This window comes from Oncorhynchus tshawytscha, linkage group LG30 (assembly GCF_018296145.1).
Source record: "Oncorhynchus tshawytscha isolate Ot180627B linkage group LG30, Otsh_v2.0, whole genome shotgun sequence".
Taxonomy (NCBI): Eukaryota; Metazoa; Chordata; class Actinopteri; order Salmoniformes; family Salmonidae; genus Oncorhynchus; species Oncorhynchus tshawytscha.
Window position 1 is genome coordinate 16,355,828 of NC_056458.1, and position 26,513 is coordinate 16,382,340.

The window sequence follows — 26,513 nt, forward strand, 5'->3', positions numbered from 1 at the left end:
ACACCACAAATGATATACATCCATGGTCCTTTATTGGAATGCGCCGTCTTCTCAGCATGTGACAATAAGCCAGATATAGTGCACAGTTTGCACCAAATACAGATGCTCACTAATGGTCATTCTCTTACAAACACTACCACATTCGCAACACAAGGCCATCTATCCAAGCTTCACACACACATATATATGTATTATATACAAATGGGCCATTTCTAAACAGTCATACAACCAATGCACAGACTCAAACATAAGTGACATACACACTTCTCACCTCCAGCTATGTTCAAGGTTTACTCACACACGCGTATACAGAATGTAGATCAACATAGCGCAAGAAGAATACGTGTAGACGGTTATAACATGAGAGCAGTCGATGCTCAGCAAGAGGACCTCTAACCACTTCAGTTCAACTGCACCAGGAAACAAAACAGGGTTGAAAGGTCAAACACATGACATTCTCTATGTGACCTGTGGTTGGTTTTTAGTGTAGTAGACTAGTAAATTCAATCAATGTTGCGTGTCAATAGCTTTATCATGATGCTACCGTTTAAGTCGTCCTGCGACAATGTCATGTGTTAGGAGGCAGGTGGTAGTGTGGCCAGGGCTGGGTGGGGGTTCTGTATACTACACAACAAGACAAAATAAGGACAAAAATGAAGAGTGGCGAGAGTGAGCAGGAGAGAGAAAGTGCAGGGATTTTAGTTACAGTTTTTCTATGTGTAAGAGAGGCAGTGTCTGACAGTGTGTGTATGGCAGAAGGCCATTACGGGAAGGTAGCTTTGACTTCACTGCTGTGTGTGTGTGTGTGTGTGTGTGTGTCAAAGCAGAGAGAAGGGGAGGAGAGTATATTTCGCAGTTGGTCCTCAGATGGTAATTTAGAGCTTTTAAAAAGTCTGTTGGGGCATATGGAGCCAACTCAAACTGATTTCTGAGAGAGAACGCATCGGAGTGCTTATTACTGTGCAGCTAAGCTGTGACCGAATAGGAAGCTACTTTACATTTCATATGGCAAAACTCAACATTTTACAGTCTACTACAGTGTGCGGTTTTTTTTTGGGGGGGGGGGGTCTATGCATGTGTGCCATTGGCCTCTCTATAATGCTTGTCCAGGTGTACTTCAGAAATGTCCCATCTCTCTCTCTATCCTCCCACTATCAGATCTCTCTGACCGCAAGTGCTACTGTTGCTGCTACAGCATGTATGTATATCTCTCTGGAAGTTGTTGACTCTCCACACAGTCACCCCGCACACATGATCCCATGCACTCTCCCTCCTGCAGTTTCAGTTCCACTCACATGAGAGTGCCCATTCTCTCTGCTTGGCCCAGCCCCCTCATGTGAGTGACATATCTTGATCTGACCCCTTCCCCAGACAGGAGCATGCCTCACCCCTGACTATCCCCCCTCCCCTGTTCCCAGTAGAGACTCCAGGTAGAAGTCACCCCTAACCACAGATCTAGGACCAGACCCTGGAATAGTGGTTTGGGGAAACTTCCAGCTTACTCCCCAACAGAAGGAGGGAGTCAGTGAAGCATGTCCCTGGCTGTGTGGCCCCTGGGGTGTGGCCCTCAGACCAGCGAGGCCCTCTTCTCCTCAGGCGTCTCATCCAGTATCTGCAGCAGTAGGTCACTGAGGGGCTTGGCGATGGCCCGGTAGCCCGCCGCCGTCAGGTGCAGGAAATCAAACATGTCCCGTGTGGAGATGGTCCCGTCAGAGTGCACAAAGCCCGCCCCCACGTCCAGGAACTGGGCCTGGCCCAGCCGCGGCAGCCAGGAGCGCAGGAAGCCATTCACTGCCGCATTCTTCTCCCGCAGCGGGTTGGGCCCGTCACCCCGTGCCAACAGACCCTGAGATTTACAGACAGAAGAGGTTAGTTACTAAAAGGACAAACATCTGTAAATGCATACATCCTAAATCAGGGTTGGGCACAATTCAGAATCAGTTTGCACTATTCTGTGAAGGGAATAGTACACAGCGTTGTATGAGATTTTCAGTTTCTTGGCAATTTCTCGCATGGAATAGCCTTCATTTCTCAGAAGAAGAATAGACTGACGTGTAGCAGAAGAAAGTTCTTTGTTTTTGGCCATTTTTGGCCTGTAATCAAACCCAAATGCTGATGCTCCAGATACTCAACTAGTCTAAAGAAGGCCAATTTTATTACTTCTTTAAAATCAGGACAGTTTTCAGCTGTGCTAACATACTTGCATAAGGGTTTTCTAATGATCAATTAGCCTTTTAAAATTATAAACATGGATTAGATAACACAACTTGACATTGGAACACAGGAGTGATGGTTGCTGATAATGGGCCTCTGTACATCTATGTAGATATTAAAAATCTTTACAACATTAACAATGTCTATACTGTATTTTCAATGTCCAATTTTTTTGTGCTTTTCCTGCAAAAACAAGGACATTTCTAAGTGTCACCAAACTTTTGAACGGTAGTGTACATATTTTGTTTTCCTTGATCATTCATTTTAAGAGTTTGTCCTGAAAATGTTTCAACAATATTTTACGTGCATTTATATAACATGTTTGATGTTATTTCCTTAAATTCAAACTTAAATTGCATATCTGTATCCTGTTTCCTGCTTCGATTCAACTCTAATAAACATTTAAAATATATGAAGCATCCTCAATTAAATTTCTGAATTGAGCCCAAGCCTGATTCTAATATACAGTGGGGCGAACAAGTATTTGATAACCTGCAAAATCGGCAGTGTTTCCTACTTACAAAGCATGTAGAGGTCTGTAATTTTTATCATAGGTACAACTTCAACTGTGAGAGACAGAATCTAAAACAAAAATCCAGAAAAATCACATTGTATGATTTTTAAGTAATTCATTTGCATTTTATTGCATGACATTAGTATATGATCACCTACCAACCAGTAAGAATTCCAGCTCTCTCAGACCTGTTAGTTTTACTTTAAGAAGCCCTCCTGTTCTCCACTCATTACCTGTATAAACTGCACCTGTTTGAACTCGTTACCTGTATAAAAGACACCTGTCCACACACTCAAACAGAATCCAATCTCTCCACAATGGCCAAGACCAGAGCACCGTGTAAGGACATCAGGGATAAAATTGTAGACCTGCACAAGGCTGGGATGGGCTACAGGACAATAGGCAAGCAGCTTGGTGAGAAGGCAACAACTGTTGGCGCAATTATTAGAAAATGGAAGAAGTTCAAGATGATGGTCAATCACCCTCGGTCTGCTCCATGCAAGATCTCACCTCGTGGGGCATCAATGATTATGAGGAAGGTGAGGGATCAGCACAGAACTACACGGCAGGACCTGGTCAATGACTTCAAGAGAGCTGGGACCACAGTCTCAAAGAAAACCATTAGTAACACACTACGCCATCATGGATTAAAATCCTGCAGCGCACGCAAGGTCCCCCTGCTCAAGCCAGCGCATGTCCAGGCCCGTCTGAAGTTTGCCAATGACCATCTGGTTGATCCAGAGGAGGAATGAGAGAAGGTCATGTGGTCTGATGAGACAAAAATAGAGATTTTTGGTCTAAACTCCACTCGCCGTGTTTGGAGGAAGAAGAAGGATGAGTACAACCCCAAGAATACCATCCCAACCGTGAAGCATGGAGGTGGAAACATCAATCTTTGGGGATGTTTTTCTGCAAAGGGGACAGGACGACTGCACCGTATTGAGGGGAGGATGGATGGGGCCATGTATCGCGAGATCTAGGCCAACAACCTCCTTCCCTCAGTAAGAGCATTGAAGATGGGTCGTGGCTGGGTCTTCCAGCATGACAACGACCCGAAACACACAGCCAGGGAAACTAAGGAGTGGCTCCGTAAGAAGCATCTCAAGGTCCTGGATTGGCCTAGCCAGTCTCCAGACCTGAACCCAATAGAACATCTTTGGAGGGAGCTGAAAGTCCGTATTGCCCAGTGACAGCCCCGAAACCTTAAGGATCTGGAGAAGGTCTGTATGGAGGTGTGGGCCAAAATCCCTGCTGCAGTGTGTGCAAACCTGGTCATGAACTACAGGAAACGTATGATCTCTGTAATTGCAAACAAAGGTATCTGTACCAAATATTAAGTTCTGCTTTTCTGATGTATCAAATACTAATGTCATACAATAAAATGCAAATGAATTACTTAAAAATCATACAATGTGATTTTTCTGGATTTTTGTTTTAGATTCCGTCTCTCACAGTTGAAGTGTACCTATGATAAAAATTACAGACCTCTACATGCTTTATAAGTAGGAAAACCTGCAAGATCGGCAGTGTATCAAATACTTGTTCTCCCCATTGCACATGCTTATATAGTATTGACACTGAGGTGATAATGCAAACTTTCTGAATGCAAACACTGCATGAGATTGATATGTTATACTCCAGATACACTGTAGACAAAAAAAAAATGAAAACCTTCACTTACCAGAACAACAACCTTAGTCTTTGGAAGACGGGAGGTGAGCAGCTGTGCAATTGCAAGGATTCCCCCTGCAACTTGCTCAGCTGAGTGCTCGTGATTGTTGGTTCCTACCCACACCACCGTCACCTGGAGGAGACCAATGAGGTATTGATTAGGTGTTCTGATCTGGATGAAAAGCATTACAGGACCAAAACTGTCCCCCTGTGCTGTGGCCTTCTCCCTCTCAGGGCCTATGCTGGCCCAGTTGAATCTCACCTTGGGCCTGATGTTGTCCAGTTCTCCATTCTGCAGCCTCCACAGCACATTACAGGTGGTGTCTCCCCCGATTCCAAAGTTGAGCGCGTGCAGTGGAGAGAAAAGCTCCCGCCAGATCTGTGGACACACACAGGGTTTTTTTCTGGAACAAAAAGGGGCTTAGGTGGTGGGTGTGGTTATAGGTTTGGTCAGCCAGTCTGAATTTTAGAGAACATTTTAGAAGCCCCCATCCTGGCAGTGTAGGAGAAATGTTTGCAGTTTTAAAAGTGAATTTCTCACAATTCTACACATTTTGCCATATAGCTCACATTTGACCTTATTCCCCCCAATTTCATGGCATCCAAATTGGTAGTTAGTCTTGTCTCATCGCAGCAACTCCTGAACGGACTCAGGAAAGGTGAAAGTCGAGAGCCGTGCGTCCTCTGAAACACGACTCAACCAAGCCGCACTGCTTCTTGACACAATGCCCGCTTAACCCAGAAGCCAGTCGCACCAATGGGTCAGAGGAAACACTGTACACCTGGCAACCGTGTCAGCGTGCATGCGCCCCGCCCGCCACAGGAGTCGCTAGAGCGCGATGGGACAAGAACATCCCTGCCGGCCAAACCCTCCCCTAACCCGGACGACCCTGGGCCAATTGTGAGCCGCCCCATGGGTCTCCCGGTCGTGGCCGGCTACGACAGAGCCTGGCCTTGAACCAGGATTTCTAGAGGCACAGCTAGCACGACTCGACCACTGCACCACTCTGGAGGCCCCAAAATGTTGCAGTTTTGCTATGGTGTTCTTTTTGCTAAAACATAAAGTCAATACTGCTAAATTCAATATTTTGGGAATGTTCAATTATCCCCATCTAGCTTTTATTATGGTGATTGTTAGTTCAAGACTATTAAAAAAAAAAAATAGGTCCATTATTTCTACATGCCTGATCTGTTTTTAGTTGAGTTGATTGTACATTACTATTTCATATAATCTTCTTAGTATGAATAGATTGTTTTCATATATCCTTAAAGACTGAAAGTAGTGTTAGGTTTAAGCCCTTTGTGTATGAGAGGTGTAATTATTTAAAACGAACTTCAGAAATGTGTATTCCCAATAGCTCAAGGCCTCTCCGGACTGATGTGGTCCTGTGATATGCACAGAGGAGCATGGAGAACTCCTGGGTCATGGAAAAGTACATCTTGGTGGCAGGGGGGGGTTCTTTATTTTTACTATTTTCTACATTGTAGAATAATAGTGAAGACATAAACTATGAACTAACGCATGTAATTATGTTGTAATAAAAAAAAAACTTAAGTGTTGAACAAATCCAAATATATTTTAGATTCTTCAAAGTAGCCACCCTTTGCCTTTATGACAGCTTTGCACACTCCTGGCATTCTCTCAACCAGCTTCACATGGAATGCTTTTCCAACAGTCGGAGTATACTCAGCACTTGTTGGCTGCTTTCCTTCACTCTTCGGTTCAACTTATTCCAAACCATCTCAATTGGGTTATGGTCAGGTAATCCGATGCTACCCTCCATTACTTTCCTTCTTGGTCAAATAGCCTGTACACAGCCTAGAGGTGTGTTGGGTCATTCTCCTGTGGGTAAACCAATTATAGTCCCAGTAAGTGAAAACCAGATGGGATGGCGTATCGCTGCAGAATGCTGTTGTAGCCATGCTGGTTAAGTGTGTCTTGAATTCTAAATAAATCACTAGTGTCACCAGTAGAGCACCATCACACCTCCTCCTCCATGCTTCACGTTGGGAACCACACATGTGGAGATCATCCGTTCACCTACTCTGCATCTCACAAAGACACGGCAGTTGGAACTAAAAACCTCAAATTTGGACTCAACAGACCAAAGGACTGTTTTCCACAGGCCTAATGTCCATTGCTCGTGTTTCTTGACCCAAGCAAGTATCTTCTTCTTATTGGTGTCCTTTAGTCGTGATTTCTTTGCAGCAATTTGACCATCAAGGCCTGATTCATGCAGTCTCCTTTGAATAGTTGATGTTGAGATGTGTCTGTTACTTAAACTCTGAAGCATTTATTTGGGCTGCAATCCGAGGTGCAGTTAACTCTAATGAATTTATCCTCTGCAGCAGAGGTAACTTTGGGTGTTCCTTTCCTGTGGCGGTCCTCATGAGAGACAGTTTCATTATATCGCTTGATGGCTTTTGTGACTGCACTTGAAGAATCTCGAAATTTTCCAGATTATCGCCATAATATGGACTTGGTCTTTTACCAAATAGGGCTAACTTGTCACAACACAACTGATTAGCTCAAATGCATTAACTTCTTGGATATACGGGGCGCTCTTTAAATTTATGGATTTAAAAAACGTGCCCGTTTTAAGCGCAATATTTTGTCACGAAAAGATGCTCGACTATGCATATAATTGGCAGCTTTGGAAAGAAAACACTCTAACGTTTCCAAAACTGCAAAGATATTATCTGTGAGTGCCACAGAACTCATGCTACAGGCGAAACCAAGATGAAACTTCAACCAGGAAATGGGCCAAATTTTTGAGGCTCTGTTTTCCATTGTCTCCTTAGATGGCTGTGAATGCGCCGGGAATGAGCCTGCCCTTTCTATCGTTTCTCCAAGGTGTCTGCAGCATTGTGACGTATTTGTAGGCATATCATTGGAAGATTGGCCATAAGAGACTACATTTACCAGGGGTCCGCCCGGTGTCCTTTGTCTAAATTGGTGCGTAATCTACAAGCTGCACGCAGTCATCCAGTGATTGAGAGGAGAGAGGAGGCTTTCAACGAATGATATATATCATGAAGAGATATGTGAAAAACACCTTGAGGATTGATTCTAAAAAACGTTTACCATGTTTCAGTCGATATTATGGAGTTAATTTGGAAAAAAGTTCAGCGTTTTGATGACTGACTTTTCGTTTTTTTTTTGGTAGCCAAACGTGACGCACCAAACGGAGCGATTTCTCCTAAACAAATAATCTTTCAGGAAAAACTGAGCGTCTCCTCATTGAAAACATCTGAAGTTCTTCAAAGGTAAATGATTTTATTTGAATGATTTTTCTGTTTTTTGTGAAAATGTTGCCTGCTGATGCTAACGCTAAATGCTACGCTAGCTGCGCTAGCTGTTACACAAATGCTTGTTTTGCTATGGTTGAGAAGCATATTTTGAAAATCTGAGATGACAGTGTTAACAAAAGGCTAAGCTTGAGAGCTAGCATATTAATTTAATTTCATTTGCGATTTTCATGAATAGTTAACGTTGTGTTATGCTAATGAGCTGCAGGGATAATTACACTCCTGGATACAGGTTTTTTTCCCGTAGCTAAACGTGACGCACCAAACGGAGCGATTTCTCCTAAACAAATAATCTTTCAGGAAAAACTGAGCATTTTCTATCTAACTGAGAGTCTCCTCATTGAAAACATCTGAAGTTCTTCAAAGGTAAATGATTTTATTTGAATGATTTTCTGGTTTTTGTGAAAATGTTGCCTGCTGATGCTAACGCTAAATGCTACGCTAGCTGCACTAGCTGTTACACAAATGCTTGTTTTGCTATGGTTGGGAAGCATATTTTGAAAATCTGAGATGACAGTGTTGTTAACAAAAGGCTAAGCTTGAGAGCTAGCATATTAATTTTCATTTCATTTGCGATTTTCATGAATAGTTAACGTTGCGTTATGGTAATGAGCTTGAGGCTGTATTCACGATCCCGGATCCGCGATGGCTCGACGCAAGAAGTTAAGGAAAGAAATTCCACAAATTAACTTTTGACAAGGCACACCAGTTAATTTAAATGCATTCCAGGTGACTACCTAATGAAGCTGGTTGAGAGAATACCAAGAGTGTGCAAAGCTCTCATCAAGGCAAAGGTTGGCTACTTTGAAAAATCTAAAATATATTTTGATTTGTTTAACACTTTTTTGGTTACTACATGATTCCATGTGTTAGTTCATAGATTTTATGTCTTCACTATTATTCTAAAATGTAGAAAATAGTAAAAATAAAGGAAAACCCTTGAATGAGTAAGTGTCCAAACTTTGACTGGTACTGTTTTTGTTTATTTTATTTTAACAATGTTTGGACTTAGTTGTTGTTATGAAAAACACCAGGGTCATAGCACACACATGCACTGAGGTCAACACACACAGGATTCTAAGTGACATAACACAGTATGTATACACAGGCAGCTGTCCTCCCTCACCTCGTACTGCTGCATTAGCTGCACCATGGAGTCTCCTATAAACAGCACCTCCGGCTCCGCGTCCTTACACTCCTGAACAAACCGTGTGTGCTGCACAAACACATGTCATCATCACCAGGCAGACACTGCTACACAACAAGATAATGTTACACAATGGTGGAGATAGAGATGAACATAGGAGGGTCATGACTCTTGTTTCAGCCATGTTAGGTATCCTCTATGCTAGGGATCATCAAGTAGATTCAGCCATGTTAGGTATCCTCTATGCTAGGGATCATCAAGTAGATTCAGCCATGTTAGGTATCCTCTATGCTAGGGATCATCAAGTAGATTCAGCCATGTTAGGTATCCTCTATGCTAGGGATCATCAAGTAGATTCAGCCATGTTAGGTATCCTCTATGCTAGGGATCATCAAGTAGATTCAGCTGTGGGGAAAAACATTATTTTGAGGGGATGGTCAGGGGGCCGGACCGACTGCAAGAGGCCCAAACAGATATAATATCTGAATTAAAACATTCATTCCATTTTTGTATATGATCACATACAGTATCTCTATTATGCGTGGGAATACTTTGGAACAGATTTACAAAATGTTTCTCTCTTGGAGTTAATTTGCTGGTATTTTTACAGTCTTATGCCCAACAACAATAATACAAATTAGGGAAGCACTATATAAATTGGTGAACATATCGGAATGGGCTGATATTAGCTAAAAATGCCAACATTGAGCAGTCATTTGAAAGAGTAAGACAATTTCAGTGAGGCAACTCAAAGGCATAATCCATTAAAGCCAAGATAATGGAATTCATTCTCATTGACAATCAACCGTTCTCTGATAGCCAAAAACTCCATCTAAACGTGAAACAATTCTCAATTGCGGTAATTCTGGAAACATACTTTCATATCAAATCAAAATAATTTCACAAATGCTAAATTCACACTTACTGTACAATGTTCTAACAGTTGCAGCCGACAGTATTTTTCAGTGACAACGCGTTTGTGTAGGGCTGGGCGATATATCAAATGAATGTGTTTTAGCACAATGTTCCAAATGCCTGTATCGCAAGAATCATGATACTTAAAAAAAAAGTATTTTTGGTCTCGCCTTCGCCCCTTCTGCACAGTGTACCTTCCATCTCACACAGACCCCAAGCCCCTCCAGGAACAGGACAGGAAGGTGTATACATAACAGTTCAACTGTTTTGCCTCGTTAGCAAGCAAATAGATCCAAGTTGGCTAGACTTTAAATACACTGAACTAAAATATAAAACAACATGCAGTGTTGGTCCCATGTTTCATGAGCTGAAATACCTTCAACCAGCCTCACAACTGCAGACCACATGTATGGTGCCGTGTGGGTAAATGGTGTGCTGATGTCGACGTTATGAACAGAGTGCCACATGGTGGCGGTGGGGTTATGGTATGGGCAGGCATAAGCTATGAACACAATAGCATTTTATCAATGGCAATTTGAATGCACAGAGATACCGTGATGATATCCTGATGAACATTGTCATGCCATTCAATTCTGGAAGCTGAAAATGGAGCAATTCTTTAATGGCCTGCATACTCACCAGACATGCCACACATTGAACATGTTTGGGATTCTCGGGATGGACGTATACGACAGCGTGTCCCGCCAATATTCAGCAACTTCGAACAGCCATTGAAGAGGAGTGGGACAACATTCCACAGGCCGCAATCAACAGCCTGATCAACTCTATGTGAGATGGGTCTCACTGCATGAGGCTAATGGTGGTCACACCAGATACTGACTGGTTCTGATCCACACCTCTACCTTTTAAGGTATTCTATCTGTGTCCAACAGATGCATATCTGTATTCCCAGTTATGTGAAATCTGTAGATTAGGGCCTAATTAATTTATTTCAATTGACTGATTTCCTTATATGAACTGTAACTCAGTAAAATCTTTGAAATTGTTGCATTTATATTTGTGTTAAGTATATAAGATTAGCTTGCTACTCACGCGGGCTTGTGCTAAGAGACTTATGAGACCTGTGTTAATGTTCTAGAAAGCCTGCTACCAGAAGTTGGCCATTGTTAGTGGATGTGCATAGCTCTGGTTAAATGTGTAAAAAAATTAAATACATTTTTTATAGACTTGAAAGCCTGGTTAAACAAATTATTACATCATTAGCGAGTCTTATTGTTGTGGAAGGCTTATATTTGGCCTATATATAATTTTACAAGCACAGAATTCATTAGATTATTCCTGACTGTTTGAAATGAACTGTGCAACAAAGCTTATTAGAAAAAAACGAGATACTGCATCTCATGAATCGGCCATGTGTGTGTGTGTATATATATATTTAAATTTAAATATTCCCCAGCATTATGGCCATATTCCCCAGCATTATGTTTGCGGCGTCCGTCTTCTGGTTTACACAGGTGTTCGAGATGCAGATAGAAAATTAGCACAATAGTCCACCCAGTCTTCCGTAATCTAGCACAGCAACATGGAAATATGGCCATGTGGGAACAATAACCCTATAAAAAGGTGTGTATCAATTTAACCTTCTGTTTTTTGAAAATTATTTCTTGGGGATATGAAAGATAAGGTCCTTATTTTTCCAAAACCATACCGCAAGCGATGTGTTAATGTTCAGACCAAGCGTAGGGCTCTTTAAAAAAACTCCCCCATACAGAAGAGGCCTTCGTCCAATAACTCTTATGTGTAATAGAACTAAGAGTCAAAATCCAAGGCTAGCAGTAAGGTAGACTAACCTGGGACATCCAGCGGTCGTCTCCCTGTACGTCCTCTACTGCCTGGGCCACTGCTGCAGGGTTAATCTCATCACCACTCATCCTATCAGAGACACAGAGGAGGAGTTAAATCACACACACAATTACTATAATAGCCATGTCCTTTAATATGCCCTGAAGAATAATGTCATCTGGTAGGTTATTGTCAGACAGTTGATGAGGCTAGCGACTGGCTTTCAGTCCCCCTGCTGTGCACAGAGCGAGTGCTGATGGAGGTGGAGATAACAGCGCCTGCTCACTAGGGAGGCCCCACACAGACAGGCAGGCCAGGATGCGAGTATCTAATGACAACACCTTATATGAAGCCAAAGGGCTGGAATTGAGCACAACAATATGAATCGACTACTGATAATAACTTTACAATCATGAGTTGTTGTTAAGTGCTAGCAATTCAGAAAGCTTAAATTGAGTTTGAATTATGAAATCGTGGCATATGCGCTTCATTTTCACGGCCCAAGCCAGACGACCAAGTAAGCACCAGTAATCAATGCGGACTGTCGTTGTTCTCTCTCCCAAGCAACACACAAGGCACGCCCATCGGACAAGGGTCAGTCAATCCGTGAAACCGCCAGTACCCTACCCACTTACCTGGAGGTCTCTGATGATGGTTAATTGTTGCCAATATAACCAGAATATTCCCTCGCGCACGGAGGCTGCACGGCTCCGATGTGCGTGTGCGACCAATGATGGCTTGCTAACGTAGTGCTTCGGTGCGGATGCTGCGGTCGGGGCGGGCGCTAGTTAGCTACTAGCTGGCTAGCAACTCACCCGGACACAATCAACTCCTTGTTTTCAGTCAATAAACTACGATATAGCTTATATGTTGTTCTAACTCTAACAACCATCTGCAAAATAAATGTGAAATGTATGGGTCGAGTCAACCCAACCTCCCGCTCTTCAGCATGCAACGTTTCCTCTCCCCTCCCTCCTTTTCTCTCTCCAGTCTCAATGGTCCACTTCCGCTTTGGAAAATTGCCCATCGACAGAAGTCTTCTTCTTTGGTATAATGGCGTTTGCAACAATTATATGTGCATTCCACCACCTACTGTACAGGTGGATAATAAGGATACCATAAAAAAAAAAAAAAATTATATATATATATATATGTTAATTATACTAAATCAGCCTGCTTTTCTGTTTTAAATCAGGTCCCTACAAGGATCCTGTGATGGCGGGACATTTCCTGGCGACAATAGTCAGTGTTAAATGCTCTACAGCAAAGCTTTCTTAGTGTCCAACAAGCTTTCTCTACCCTTAACCTTGTTCTGAACACCTCCAAAACAAAGGTCACGTGGTTTGGTAAGAAGAATGCCCCTCTCCCCACAAGTTTGATTACTACCTCTGAGGGTTTGAGATGAGTCGTGTATCTCCCATTGAAGCATTTTCCGCCTCTTGGCTTTCATTTAATACTAGGTAGGTATCACATTTAAAAGCATTATCTATTGACATGATTTCCGATCATTAATATATCAGTATCTTTATTTAGTGGGTTGGAATGTAAATTATAGCTTGAAGATGATTTTCAGGTTTTAGTGTAATACACAGAAATGTCCACCGGGTGGCAGCCGTCGCTGTGGCTGCATAGTGCACCCAATAAAGTGACAAAACCTTTGCTTTAGTTGTTTTGAAAATAAACAATATGTTGTCCCAGAGACCTCATAGGAACATTATACCTAAATGTTGTCCCAGCGTGAGAGATCGTACCTTAATATTGGTTCTGGCGCTTGGGACATAATACCTTTATATTCTCCCAGGGACATCAAATGCCTAACTAGTATGTGCATTGCTACTGCCTGCACATGCATGCACAATTGGATGGAAATTACCGGAAGAAAAACAGATTTTGCCTGCGGGTAAAAGTAGGCCTGTAGCAGCAGTAGGAATACTTTACACATAGTTTTGGTCAAACAGGTTTGACAAGACTGTACATCACCCGCCCTCCAGACTGGCAAAGGCAAAAAAGTGTGTGATGCTGCCTATTTATGACGCCGCCTACAGTCCTAGTGCGCACATCGCCTGTGCTTTCAGACTCCCGAGTCCATAGCGCTAAATTACTTTATCAAAAACCTGTTGAGGTAATCCTTGCGTGACCCTTAGAACTTTCAATTTTGGAGGTTTCTAGTAACTGTTTGACATTTTGTCAGTCTTTAAGGCCTGAGCAAACTGCCAATCCGATGTATCGGACATGGCTACAGTTCCTCGCGCTTCTGGGTGGATTTGCAGTGCCAGGTGAGTTCGAAGTTACTTCCTTAATTTCTGATTTCAGTCCAATTAGTCACCATGTGGAGTTATACATGAACACTTGGGCCTAGTATTATTCTGTGAAAACATTGATTCCAGCAACTGTAGGGCTCAAATGTCTACAGTTCAGGTGAACAGAGCCCCTATCTAATCAAATCAAATTTTATTTGTCACATACACATGGTTAGCAGATGTTAATGCGAGTGTAGCGAAATGCTTGTGAAATCTAATTTCCATCATAATGATAATGAGTAACCTACTCTTGATTCTGTATACTTTATCATTATAGAATAGCTTCGACATTGACATGTTTTTCAGGTAGACCAGGCCAAAGATCTCGGATAATTATTAGAGTATTTTAAATAATCCCACAGCACCCCCTCTCGCACCCATCTACACTGAACAAAAATATAAATGCAAAGTGCAACAATTTCAAAGATTTTCCTGAGTTACAGTTCATATAAGGAAATCAGTCAATTTAAATACATTCATTAGGCCCTAATTTATGGATTTCACATGACTGGTAATTTGATTTATTCATTTTACCTTTATTTAACCAGGCAAGTCAGTTAAGAACAAATTCTTATTTTCAGTGACGGCCTAGAAACAGTGAGTTAACTGCCTGTTCAGGGGCAGAACGACAGATTTGTACCTTGTCAGCTCGGGGGTTTGAACTCGCAACCTTCCGGTTACTAGTCACACACTCTAACCACTAGGCTACCCTGCCGCCCCCAGATATGCATCTGTTGCTCACAGATACCATAAAAAAGTTTTTAGGGGCGTTGATCAGAAAAACAGTCAATCTATGACCACCATTTGCCTCATGCAGTGTGACACATCTCCTTCACATAGAGTTGATTGTGGCCTGTGGAATGTTGTCGCACTCCTCTTCAATGGCTGTGTGAAGTTGGCGGATATTGGCAAGAACTGGATCACGCTGTCATACACGTCAATCCAGAGCATCCCAAACATGCTCAATAGGTGACATGTCTGGTGAGTATTCAGGCCATCGAAGAACTGGGACATTTTCAGCTTCTAGGAATTTTGTACAGATCCTTGCGACATGGGGCCGTGCATTATCATGCTGAAACATGAGGTAATGGCGACGGATGGATAGCACGACAATTGGCCTTAGGGTCTATCACGGTGCGTTCAAATTCTCATTGATAAAATGCAATTGTGTTCATTGTCTGTAGCTTATGCCTGCCCATACCATAACCCCACCGCCAACATGGGGTACTCTGTTGACAACGGCAAAACGCTCACCCACACAACGCCCAGTACAGTTAAAACCGGGACTCATCCATGAAGAGTACACTCCTCCAGCGTGCCAGTGGCCATCGAAGGTGAGCATTTGCCCACTGAAGTTGGCTACGACGCCGAACTGCAGTCAGGTCAAGATCCTGGTAAGGACGACGAGCATGCAGATGAGCTTCCCTGAGACTGTTTCTGACAGTTTATGCAGAAATTCTTCGGCACTGCAAACCCACAGTTTCATCAGCTGTGGTGGACATTCCTGCAGTCAGCAAGCCAACTGCTCGCTCCCTCAACTTGAGACATCTGTGGCATTGTATTGCGTGACAAAACTGCACATTTTAGAGTGGCCTTTTATTGTCCCCTTCACAAGGTGCACCTTTGTAATTATCATTCTGTTTAATCAGCTTCTTGATATGCCACACCTGTCAGGTGGATGGATTATCTTGGCAAAGGAGAAATGCTCACTAACAGGGATGTAAACACATTTGTGCACAAAATTTGAGAGAAACAAGCTTTTGTGCATAAAATAAATATTATGGAAAACGTCTGGGATTTTTTATTTCAGCTCATGAAACATGGGACCAACACTTTACATATGGTGATTAGATTTTTGTTCAGTGTATAAGAACTAAGAATTCAGGTAGGTCCATCCCAGTTTCGTTCCTTGTAGCCCTTTTCTGCAGTCAAATTACCTGGTGGCCTCATGGGTGGAATGTTATTAATATTTTATTAATAACATTTTTTTTTTAAATAGCAGGAAATCGAGTGTTTCTATGTCAAACAGTTCTGTTAGTTTTCTGTGATGCATATAATGTGTAATATTGGGATGCAAACTCAAAATTGAATACATTTCAACTCTATATCTGACATTGTACAGGTGTCTTCTTTTTTTTAAGCCCATAACCATGTGTGTGAGGTTTTTAGTTTTGTTTCAAAGTGGATTTATTTAAGACTACCAAGAAATTCTGTGTGACCTTGATTTAGCCCACTGCAGTCAAGTATTAAGAAACGTTTTGCAACAGAATTGGCGTTATGAATACACCCCTAATCACCCGCACACACAGTTCACTTTCATAGCAGCCATACAAACAGCAGCATCACATCTATGCTCTCTCCTCCTCGCACATTTTCCCTTTGCTTGTGGAGTTCAGTGCACAACACAACAGCTGTCTGTGATCAGGCAAAAAAACCTCTCCAAGCCAAACCTTCATACCATAACTACAACACACAGCCTACATCGGTGTCGCCATATTAGCTAACATCATATACATTACCAAAAGTATTTGGACACCTGCTCATCGAATATCTCATTCCAAAATCATGGGCATTAATATGGAGTTGGTCCCACCTTTGCATGTTATAACACTTTTCTGGGAAGGCTTTCCACTAGATGGAACATTGTTGCGGGGACTTCCATTCAGCCACAAGAGCATTAGTGAAGTTCGGGCACTGATGTTGGGCGATTTAGGCCTGGCTCACAGTCTGTGTTCCAATTCATCCCAAAGGTGTTTGAGGTTGATGTCAGGGCTCTGTGCAGGCCAGTCAAGTTCTTCCACACCGATCTTGACAAACCATTTCTGTATGAACCTCGTTTTGTGCACGGGGCATTGTCAAGCTGAAACAGGAAAGGGCCTTCCCAAACTGTTGCCACAAAGTTGAAAGCACAGAATCGTCTAGAATATCATTGTATGCTGTAGCGTCAAGATTTCCCTTCACTGGGACTAGGGACCCAGCCCGACGCATAAAAAACAGCCCCAGACCATTATTCCTCCTCCACCAAACTTTACAGTTGGCACTATGCATTGGGGCAGGTAGCGTTCTCCTGGCATCTGCCAAACCCAGATTCATCCGTCCCCCTGCCAGATGGTGAAGCGTGATTCATCACTCCAGAGAACAAGTTTCAACTGCTCCAGAGTCCAATGGTGGCGAGCTTTACACCACTCCAGCCGAACCTTGGCATTGCGCATGGTGACCTTAGGCTTCGGCACTTGGCGTTCCCATTCTTGTGTGGCCTACCACTTCGCAGCTGAGCCGTTGTTGCTCCTAGACTTTTCCACTTCACAATAACAGCACTTACAGTTGACCAGGCCATTTCTAGCAGGGCAGAAATTTGACAAACTGACTTGTTGGAAAGGTGCCATCCAATGAAGGTGCCAATTTCAAAAGTCACTGAAAGTCAGTAAGGCCATTCCACTGCCAATGTTTATCTATGGGGATTGCATGGCTGTGTGCTCAATTTTATACACCTGTCAGCAGAGTGCAACTTTCACATGCCCCCCCCACCCCACATTCTGAAATAGCTTTCTTGTCCCCCCCAGTTTTATAATTGGAATGTCATACAAAACGAGGCAACGGTGTGCTTTAGGACCATGCGGACACCTCCGAGCAGTCGGGTAGGAGTGTTTATCTGACAGTTTGGAGTGTTTATCTGACAGTATTAAAAAATAATATATATATATATATATATTATGTCCCCCCCACTTCTAAAACAAAAGTTGCGCCCCCTGCCTGTCAGTGTGGCTGAAATAGCCAAATCCACTAATTTGAAGGGGTGAACACATACTTTCGTATACATAGTGTAGCTACTAGAACTAAAGCGTTAGCAAACCCACAATCCAATCGATGTGTAGAATCACGCAGTAGTGTACAGCTAGCAGTTAAACAGCCTGGACCCGGTGACGATAAATTGTTAAAATCAAAAGCTTGCCTTGAATTGAAAGAGTTGGCGTATTGGATAGCCTTAGCCAGCTAGCTAACAAAAATATCATTCCTGTCCGTTAGAGTCAGGTCCTTGAGTAGGCTGCATTAGCTAGTATAAGTAAAACTGAAACTGGAGGGAAAACAAATACAATTTCTCTCTCTGCTGCTTCTCCTTAATTTTTGAAGAAATTAATTCGTGCAACACTGTTCAACTATTGTCTTTATCTCTCTTTGAGTCAACTACTCACCACCATAGCCACGGGGTCTTTATTAGTCCTGTATAAGTGGACAAAAATAGTCATCAGCATCACGGAGAAAAAATACTGCTGTTGACACACTTGTTGAATTATGCAACAGAACGTAACAACAACAGTAATTTATGAGGCAGTCTAGACAGCGCAGGTGAGTACAGGTAGGCCTAGAGTGACAGCAAGGGTTTGTGTGGCTCAGTAGACAAGGGTTTGTGTGGCTCAGTAGACTATGGTTTTGGTGGTTGCAGCCATCTTCCTATTTATGTTAATGTTTCATGTATGCAAATACACCTGTTGTATTTATGCAAATGAGGCATATAATTGTCTTTATTTTAACACAAAATATATTTTTTAAAAACTGTACCTGATACAATTAGAATATGCATAGGCTATATCAGTGTATTCTAAGAAACAAATAGTTAAATTTGATAATAAATTGAATAGGCTACCTGAATTCCCACCAAAATCCCTGAATAGCATTAATTATTTGTCCGTGCCAATGGATACAGATGTAAGATTGAATGTTTGCCAGAACAGCGTTATCAGAATCCTTTAATAGTCCCTGGCTGGTTCAGTCTCCCATAGGTGGACCTCTGGACTGAACACCTACAATCATTAACCACACACACACACACACACACACACACACACAGTGGGGGCACAGCAGTGGAATGCACATTAACACACACACATATAACACAGTGAGGGCCTGGCACAGCAGTGGAATGCTGAGTGAATCATTACAGGGCCATTCCACCTTCTTTCTAATTTTATTATTATTATTTTATTTATTTAACCTTTATTTAACTAGGCAAGTCATTTAAGAATATATTCTTATTTACAATGATGGCCTACCCCAGCCAAACTTGGACAACACTGGGCCAATTGTGCGCCGCCCTATGGGACTCCCAATCACAGCGGATGTGATACATCCTGGATATATAGTTTATTTGCTCTTTCAGTTTTCTTTGTGTTTGACTTAAGTGTGAATTAGAACTCTAGCTCAGTTTATTGTCGTGATTAGTCCACACTGGACTACATAAAGTACTGTAGGAGAGGAGACACGCTTGAAGAGTTTGACTGTGTACAAAATGCATCATTTAAGGGAGGGAGGGTACACTTTGTGAGCTACATTACAGCTCCAGTGATTTGAGGAGTGTAGTCAGTGTACCAATTGGTTCTTGGAAGTCAAGGCCATGTTTACTGAAGATACACGGTATAGTACTGTGTATACTGAAGCAAGTGAGCTAAGTTTAAATTGAAGATACACGGTATAGTACTGTGTATACTGAAGCAAGTGAGCTAAGTTTAAATTGAAGATACACGGTATAGTACTGTGTATACTGAAGCAAGTGAGCTAAGTTTAAACTGAAGATACACGGTATAGTACTGTGTATACTGAAGCAAGTGAGCTAAGTTTAAACTGAAGATACACAGTATAGTACTGTGTATACTGAAGCAAGTGAGCTAAGTTTAAACTGAAGATACACAGTATAGTACTGTGTATACTGAAGCAAGTGAGCTAAGTTTAAACTGAAGATACATGGTATAGTATTGTGTATACTGAAGCAAGTGAGCTAAGTTTAAACTGAAGATATGTAAACAGACATTTTGTTTTAAAAACCACTATCAACCTTCTCATGGTCATATGCATCCTTGAAGCTGTGAAATAAAGATTTCTGTGTTTAGTAGTGTACTCTGAACATTCTATGAGGACTTTGATAAGGTGCTTGCTAATGCTGTTCTCAGGGTTATTTAAATGCATTTATTCTATATAGTGTATACTGCACTGTATATCTGTGCCTGCATGTCTCATTGGGTCCATTCTTTGTTTCAGGTGTGCTGCGAGTCGGTGGGATGGAGGTTTTTATGTCCAATGAGGTGGAAGCAGTGAACGGGACAGAAGTGAGACTGAAGTGCACCTTTAAGTCCAAACACCCCGTGTCCCTCTCCTCTGTGACTGTCTCCTGGAACTTCCGTCCCTTGGCCCCGGGAGACGAGGAGTCGGTGGGTGACCTTTCCACACTGGAAGCCGGACTAACAGTAGACATGCAGCGAATGTGTCTGAATTAGGGGGAAGACGGGGTTAGACATGCAGTGAATGTGTCTGAATTAGGGGGAAGACGGGGTTAGACATGCAGCGAATGTGTCTGAATTAGGGGAAAACGGCTTTAGACATGCAGTGAATCTGTCTGAATTAGGGGAAGACGGGGTTAGACATGCAGTGAATGTGTCTGAATTAGGGGAAGACAGGGTTAGACATGCAGTGAATGTGTCTGAATTAGGGGAAGACGGGGTTAGACATGCAGCGAATGTGTCTGAATTAGGGGAAGACGGGGTTAGACATGCAGCGAATGTGTCTGAAGTAGGGGAAGACGGGGTTAGACATGCAGTGAATGTGTCTGAATTAGGGGAAGACGGGGTTAGACATGCAGCGAATGTGTCTGAATTAGGGGGAAGACGGGGTTAGACATGCAGCGAATGTGTCTGAATTAGGGGGAAGACGGGGTTAGACATGCAGCGAATGTGTCTGAATTAGGGGAAGACGGGGTTAGACATGCAGTGAATGTGTCTGAATTAGGGGAAGACGGGGTTAGACATGCAGCGAATGTGTCTGAATTAGGGGAAGACATGGGGTTAGACATGCAGCAAATGTGTCTGAATTAGGGGAACATGCACTGGGGTTAGACATGCAGGGTCTGAATTAGGGGGAAAACAGGGTTAGACATGCAGTGAATGTGTCTGAATTAGGGGAAAACAGGGTTAGACATGCAGCGAATGTGTCTGAATTAGGGGAAAAACAGGGTTAGAAAACATGACATGCAAATGTGTCTGAATTAGGGGGAAGACGGGGTTAGACATGCAGCGAATGTGTCTGAATTAGGGGGAAGACGGGGTTAGACATGCAGCGAATGTGTCTGAATTAGGGGGAAAACAGGGTTAGACATGGGAACACACCTTTGTAGTACATGTTCTTAAATGAGTGAAATCAAAATCTAGTGAGTATTGAGTCATCACTTTATGTTTCTTGAACCACTGTGAATGTGTGTCATGTTTATTAATGTATGTATTCTTTAAAACGTGTGTGTGTGTCAGGTGTTTTACTACCAGGATACGGCATACCCCCCTACAGAGGGGCGGTTTAAGGGCCATGTGGTGTGGTCGGGGGACATCCTGAGACAGGACGCCTCCATCAGCCTCCAGGACGTTCCCTTCACCTTCAACGGTACCTACACCTGCCAGGTTCGCAACCTGCCTGACGTCCACGGCATCAATGGAGAGGTCACCCTCAGGGTCGTCCACAAAGGTCAGTCAGCCAGTCAGTCAGCCTGACAATTAATGTAAGTTCACAAATAACTACTCTATGTTAAAATGTACTATATACAGTGGGGCAAAAAAGTATTTAGTCAGCCACCAATTGTGCAAGTTCTCCCACTTAAAAAGATGAGAGAGGCCTGTAATTTTCATCATAGGTACACTTCAACTATGACAGACAAAATGAGAAAATAAATCCAGAAAATCACATTGTAGGATTTTTTTATGAATTTATTTGCAAATTATTGTGGAAAATAAGTATTTGGTCACCTACAAACAAGCAAGATTTCTGGCTCTCACAGACCTACTGTGAAGCATGGGGGTGGAAACATCATGCTTTGGGGCTGTTTTTCTGCAAAGGGACCAGGACGACTGATCCGTGTCAAGGAAAGAATGAATGGGGCCATGTATCGTGAGATTTTGAGTGAAAACCTCCTTCCATCAGCAAGGGCATTGAAGATGAAACGTGGCTGGGTCTTTCAGCATGACAATGATCCCAAACACACCACCCGGGCAACGAAGGAGTGGCTTCGTAAGAAGCATTTCAAGGTCATGGAGTGGCCTAGCCAGTCTCCAGATCTCAACCCCATAGAAAATCTTTGGAGGGAGTTGAAAGTCCGTGTTGCCCAGCAACAACCCCAAAACATCACTGCTCTAGAGGAGATCTGCATGGAGGAATGGGCCAAAATACCAGCAACAGTGTGTGAAAACCTTGTGAAGACTTACAGAAAACGTTTGACCTCTGTCATTGCCAACAAAGGGTATATAACAAAGTATTGAGATAAACTTTTGTTATTGCCCAAATACTTATTTTCCACCATAATTTGCAAATAAATTCATTAAAAATCCTACAATGTGATTTTCTGGATTTTTTTTCTTCTCATTTTGTCTGTCATAGTTGAAGTGTACCTATGATGAAAATTACAGGCCTCTCATATTTTTAAGTGGGAGAACTTGCACAATTGGTGGCTGACTAAATACTTTTTTGCCCCACTGTAAGTCTACCAGTAAAGGGTTATTGAGGAATGCCAGTCAGTGCTAATGTATTGCTGTGTGTGTGTTTGTGTTGTGTTGTGCTGCTCCCTCCAGTCTCCGTCTCTGAGATAGGCATGCTGGCTGTAGCCATCGGGGCAGCCATCGCCATAGTCCTGGTGGTGCTGGGCATCTTTGTGGTGTTCAAGTACCGCAAACTCAACCGCCACGCCAACACAGACCTGGAGCTGCAGGAGAGGGAACTGCAGGAGAGAGAGTTAAATGCCAGGGTCCTAGAGGAGAGAGAGTTAAATGGCAGGGTCCTAGAGGATAGAGAGCTAAATGCCAGGGTCCTAGAGGAGAGCGAGTTAAATGCCAGGGTCCAAGAGGAGAGAGAGCTAAATGCCAGTGTCCAAGAGGAGAGAGAGCTAAATGCCAGTGTCCTAGAGGAGAGAGAGCTAAATGCCAGTGTCCTAGAGGAGAGAGAGCTAAATGCCAGTGTCCTAGAGGAGAGAGAGCTAAATGCCAGTGTCCTAGAGGAGAGAGAGCTAAATGCCAGGGAGAAGAAGGAGTGGAAGGACCCTACAGTGTGTTGAGGGGTCTAGGGGGGTCCAGGGGTCAGGGGCAAATCCCCTCCCTACCTCTGCTGGTGTGGGTGAGGTGTCCTGTTTGGATGGACTGGTCTCTGACTAGAGGGGCTGGCCATTCCAGGTCCACTCTGTTTGGGAGGACTGATGAGGGGGGTTCCTGCTTTCTTCTACCGTCTGCTCACATGAGTCGCCATTCAGACTCAACTTGCTACTGTAGTTGAACTTAACCCAGTATTAGTGATCCCTTTACATTCCACCACTTTTTCAGGCACCATTTCATGTTTTTTAACAAACAGCTATGTTATTGTATATTAACTATGTAGTATTATGACTACTAGTAGTCTATTTGAGTCAATTATTTTACTGAGTAATAGTCCAAGAGACCAGTATGTTGGAGGATTTTTTTTAACCAAAATTGCTGTTCTTTGGAACTTTTTCACTAACATCAACTCACACTGGGACTGCTGGCCCAGCTGCCTGGCCTGGCCTGTTATGTCTGTCTGTCTGTGCTTCTCTACATTAACTCTTGTTAGATATGGCTGAATTGGCACCAGCTGCAGTCTCTTGATGTGGTGGCATCCAACTCAACTAGCAGACTGGTTCAGCAACTCTTTGCTCCAGTGTGCATCTTCTTCTTCATCACATTTGGGATGGTAGCCATTTGTACCAAATTCGTTTACAGAATTATTTTACCACTTGAATAATCAACATTCCTCTACAGTTGAGCTAATGGCTCATATGGACATCATTCCAAAAATAATGTTTTTGACAGCAAATTTGCGAGTGTGTTTTGTGGTTATGGTCAAGGTCCCATGGTGAGTTAAGTCAGTGAAACACTTTTGTTAAACCTGTGGTATCTGGGGGTTGCTAAGGTAAGGGCAGGGGCTGGTGGAAGCCCTGTATCTGGCAGTGGCTAATGTTAAGGCTAAGGGCATTGGGCAGTAAGGCTTTTGGAAGCTTTCCTGGGCCAGGAGTTTTCAGTGACTATCTGCCATTTAGTTTTTCTGGCCAACGCTCTCCTGCTTCCTGCAAAATGACAACTTAAATGACTGCCTATTACTTCTGGATATAAAAGGAACTGTGATACATCTTTGAATGTAGATGAAGAACCCCACCATTCCATAAAGAAGCCTGTTTACCATGAAGAAGCCTGTTTACCATGAAGAAGCCTGTTTACCATGAAGGAGCCTGTTTTCCATAAAGGAGCCTGTTTTCCATAAAGGAGCCTGTTTTCCATAAAGGAGCCTGTTTTCCATAAAGGAGCCTGTTTTCCATAAAGGAGCCTGTTTTCCATAAAGGAGCCTGTTTTCCATGGGTCTGTCATTTTTGTGAACTGATGTTGCCACCATGTGTCCATTATAGGAAGCAGCTCCATCTTTCTCCCTCTGTGTCCACACTGAGGATCATGGGTGTTGTGGTCTCAAAGGTTTCTCCCTCTCTCATATTCTGCCTCTCCTGTTGTATTACAAAGCTGCCCATGAGCCACATGAACAGAGGAGTCTATCCAAGACACTGCCAACACCCCAGTCTGCCGCTCACTCCTATAGTGTACATGAGTATGACTTTCCGTTTAGGAGAAACATGACGATGTCACTGACCCAATCATGAGGACATCGTCAGTCCATTCTAGCAGGAGACTCTACAAGGTGCTGGATCTGTTCACCTGCTTGTGCAGTTATCCAATCTGATGTGTTATGTCTCACCTGATCAATAGCTGCCGCCAGCCAGCCCCATTACCCTCCCATGGGACTGGAAACAGTATTCTCCTGGTAAAGAATTCCATGAATGATTCTATTGATTTATTTCATGTATGTGTTTGTAAAGATCAAAACTGTATATTTTATCACACGTTTTATAAGGTTGAGAGATTTATTTTAGTGTGTGTTTTTCAATAAAGGAATGCTTGTTTTGATGGTTTTAACTCAAAAGATGGTGGTTTTATAGCAAGATAGATACAGTACTTAAATGGAGGCATGAAAGAGAAAACCGAGAGGTGGCTGCCTGTCATTGGCTACCAATCACAGTGGCAGGGTCCTATCATTGGCTACCAAACACAGTGGCAGGGTCCTATCATTGGCTACCAATCACAGTGGCAGGGTCCTATCATTGGCTACCAATCACAGTGGCAGGGTCCTATCATTGGCTACCAATCACAGTGGCAGGGTCCTATCATTGGCTACCAATCACAGTGGCAGGGTCCTATCATTGGCTACCAATCACAGTGGCAGGGTCCTATCATTGGCTACCAATCACAGTGACAGGGTCCTATCATTGGCTACCAATCACAGTGGCAGGGTCCTATCATTGGCTACCAATCACAGTGGCAGGGTCCTATCATTGGCTGCCTATCACAGTGGCAGGGTCCTATCATTGGCTACCAATCACAGTGGCAGGGTCCTATCATTGGCTACCAATCACAGTGGCAGGGTCCTATCATTGGCTACCAATCACAGTGGCAGGGTCCTATCATTGGCTACCAATCACAGTGGCAGGGTCCTATCATTGGCTACCAATCACAGTGGCAGGGTCCTATCATTGGCTACCAAGCACAGTGGCAGGGTCCTATCATTGGCTACCAATCACAGTGGCAGGGTCCTATCATTGGCTACCAATCACAGTGGCAGGGTCCTATCATTGGCTACCAATCACAGTGGCAGGGTCCTATCATTGGCTACCAATCACAGTGGCAGGGTCCTATCATTGGCTGCCTATCACAGTGGCAGGGTCCTATCATTGGCTGCCTATCACAGTGGCAGGGTCCTATCATTGGCTACCAATCACAGTGGCAGGGTCCTATCATTGGATACCAATCACAGTGGCAGGGTCCTATCATTGGCTACCAATCACAGTGGCAGGGTCCTATCATTGGCTACCAATCACAGTGGCAGGGTCCTATCATTGGCTACCAATCACAGTGGCAGGGTCCTATCATTGGCTACCAATCACAGTGGCAGGGTCCTATCATTGGCTACCAATCACAGTGGCAGGGTCCTATCATTGGCTACCAATCACAGTGGCAGGGTCCTATCATTGGCTACCAATCACAGTGGCAGGGTCCTATCATTGGCTGCCTATCACAGTGGCAGGGTCCTATCATTGGCTGCCTATCACAGTGGCAGGGTCCTATCATTGGCTGCCTATCACAGTGGCAGGGTCCTATCATTGGCTGCCTATCACAATGGCAGGGTCCTATCATTGGACCAGTTTTGTGAAAGAGGGTGCCACCTTGTTCCATGTTGCGTCCCATTTTAAAACACTTCACCAGAAGTATAATCTTTACTGTGCACATTAATATACGCTTTCAAGTGTGTAGCCTTCCTGCTGTAGAGACAGCCACACCAACACGGCCGGGGTCAGGCCAGGCTGGGTAGTGCCTGTGTGAGCAGGCAGGTGTTGTGTGGTTTAAAGCAGAGTTTCCCAAACTCGGTCCTAGAGCTCCTCCTGGGTGCACGTTTTGGTTTTTGCCCCAGCACAACACAGCTGATTCAAATAGTCAAAGCTTGATGATTAGTTGGTTATTTGAACCAGCTGTGTAATGCTAGGGCGAAAACCAAAACGTACACCCTC

General features: G+C 43.3%; 2 protein-coding genes across 2 annotated transcripts; one reads left to right on the top strand and one right to left on the bottom strand.

The window, feature by feature from the left end:
* Positions 1 to 13: 13 nt before the first annotated feature.
* LOC112236566 (platelet-activating factor acetylhydrolase IB subunit alpha2) lies at positions 14 to 12,579 on the bottom strand. The gene is made up of 6 exons (XM_024405158.2): positions 12,209 to 12,579; positions 11,582 to 11,663; positions 8,835 to 8,924; positions 4,662 to 4,778; positions 4,410 to 4,532; positions 14 to 1,846 (listed from the first exon to the last, which is right to left on the bottom strand). The coding sequence occupies exons 2-6, from the start codon at positions 11,660 to 11,662 to the stop codon at positions 1,568 to 1,570; spliced, it is 690 nt and encodes a 229-aa protein (XP_024260926.1). The 5' UTR covers position 11,663; positions 12,209 to 12,579; the 3' UTR covers positions 14 to 1,567.
* A 1,001-nt stretch (positions 12,580 to 13,580) lies between these two features.
* Positions 13,581 to 24,872, top strand: LOC112236570 (myelin protein zero-like protein 2). Its single transcript, XM_024405166.2, has 4 exons — positions 13,581 to 13,849; positions 19,907 to 20,076; positions 21,166 to 21,376; positions 22,474 to 24,872. Exons 1-4 carry the CDS (start codon positions 13,795 to 13,797, stop codon positions 22,950 to 22,952), a joined length of 915 nt encoding a protein of 304 aa, XP_024260934.2. The 5' UTR covers positions 13,581 to 13,794; the 3' UTR covers positions 22,953 to 24,872.
* The last annotated feature ends 1,641 nt before the right edge of the window (positions 24,873 to 26,513 follow it).

Coding starts and splice junctions, on each gene's coding strand:
- LOC112236566 (XM_024405158.2), bottom strand. CDS start 11,662: ATGAGTGGTGATGAGATTAACCCTGCAGCAGTGGCCCAGGCAGTAGAG. Junction 4,779..8,834: donor AGCTAATGCAGCAGTACGAG/GTGAGGGAGGAC, acceptor GTGTGTCCACAG/ATCTGGCGGGAGCTTTTCTC. Junction 1,847..4,409: donor AGACTAAGGTTGTTGTTCTG/GTAAGTGAAGGT, acceptor TGTAAATCTCAG/GGTCTGTTGGCACGGGGTGA.
- LOC112236570 (XM_024405166.2), top strand. CDS start 13,795: ATGTATCGGACATGGCTACAGTTCCTCGCGCTTCTGGGTGGATTTGCA. Junction 13,850..19,906: donor GGGTGGATTTGCAGTGCCAG/GTGAGTTCGAAG, acceptor TCTTTGTTTCAG/GTGTGCTGCGAGTCGGTGGG. Junction 20,077..21,165: donor CCCCGGGAGACGAGGAGTCG/GTGGGTGACCTT, acceptor TGTGTGTGTCAG/GTGTTTTACTACCAGGATAC.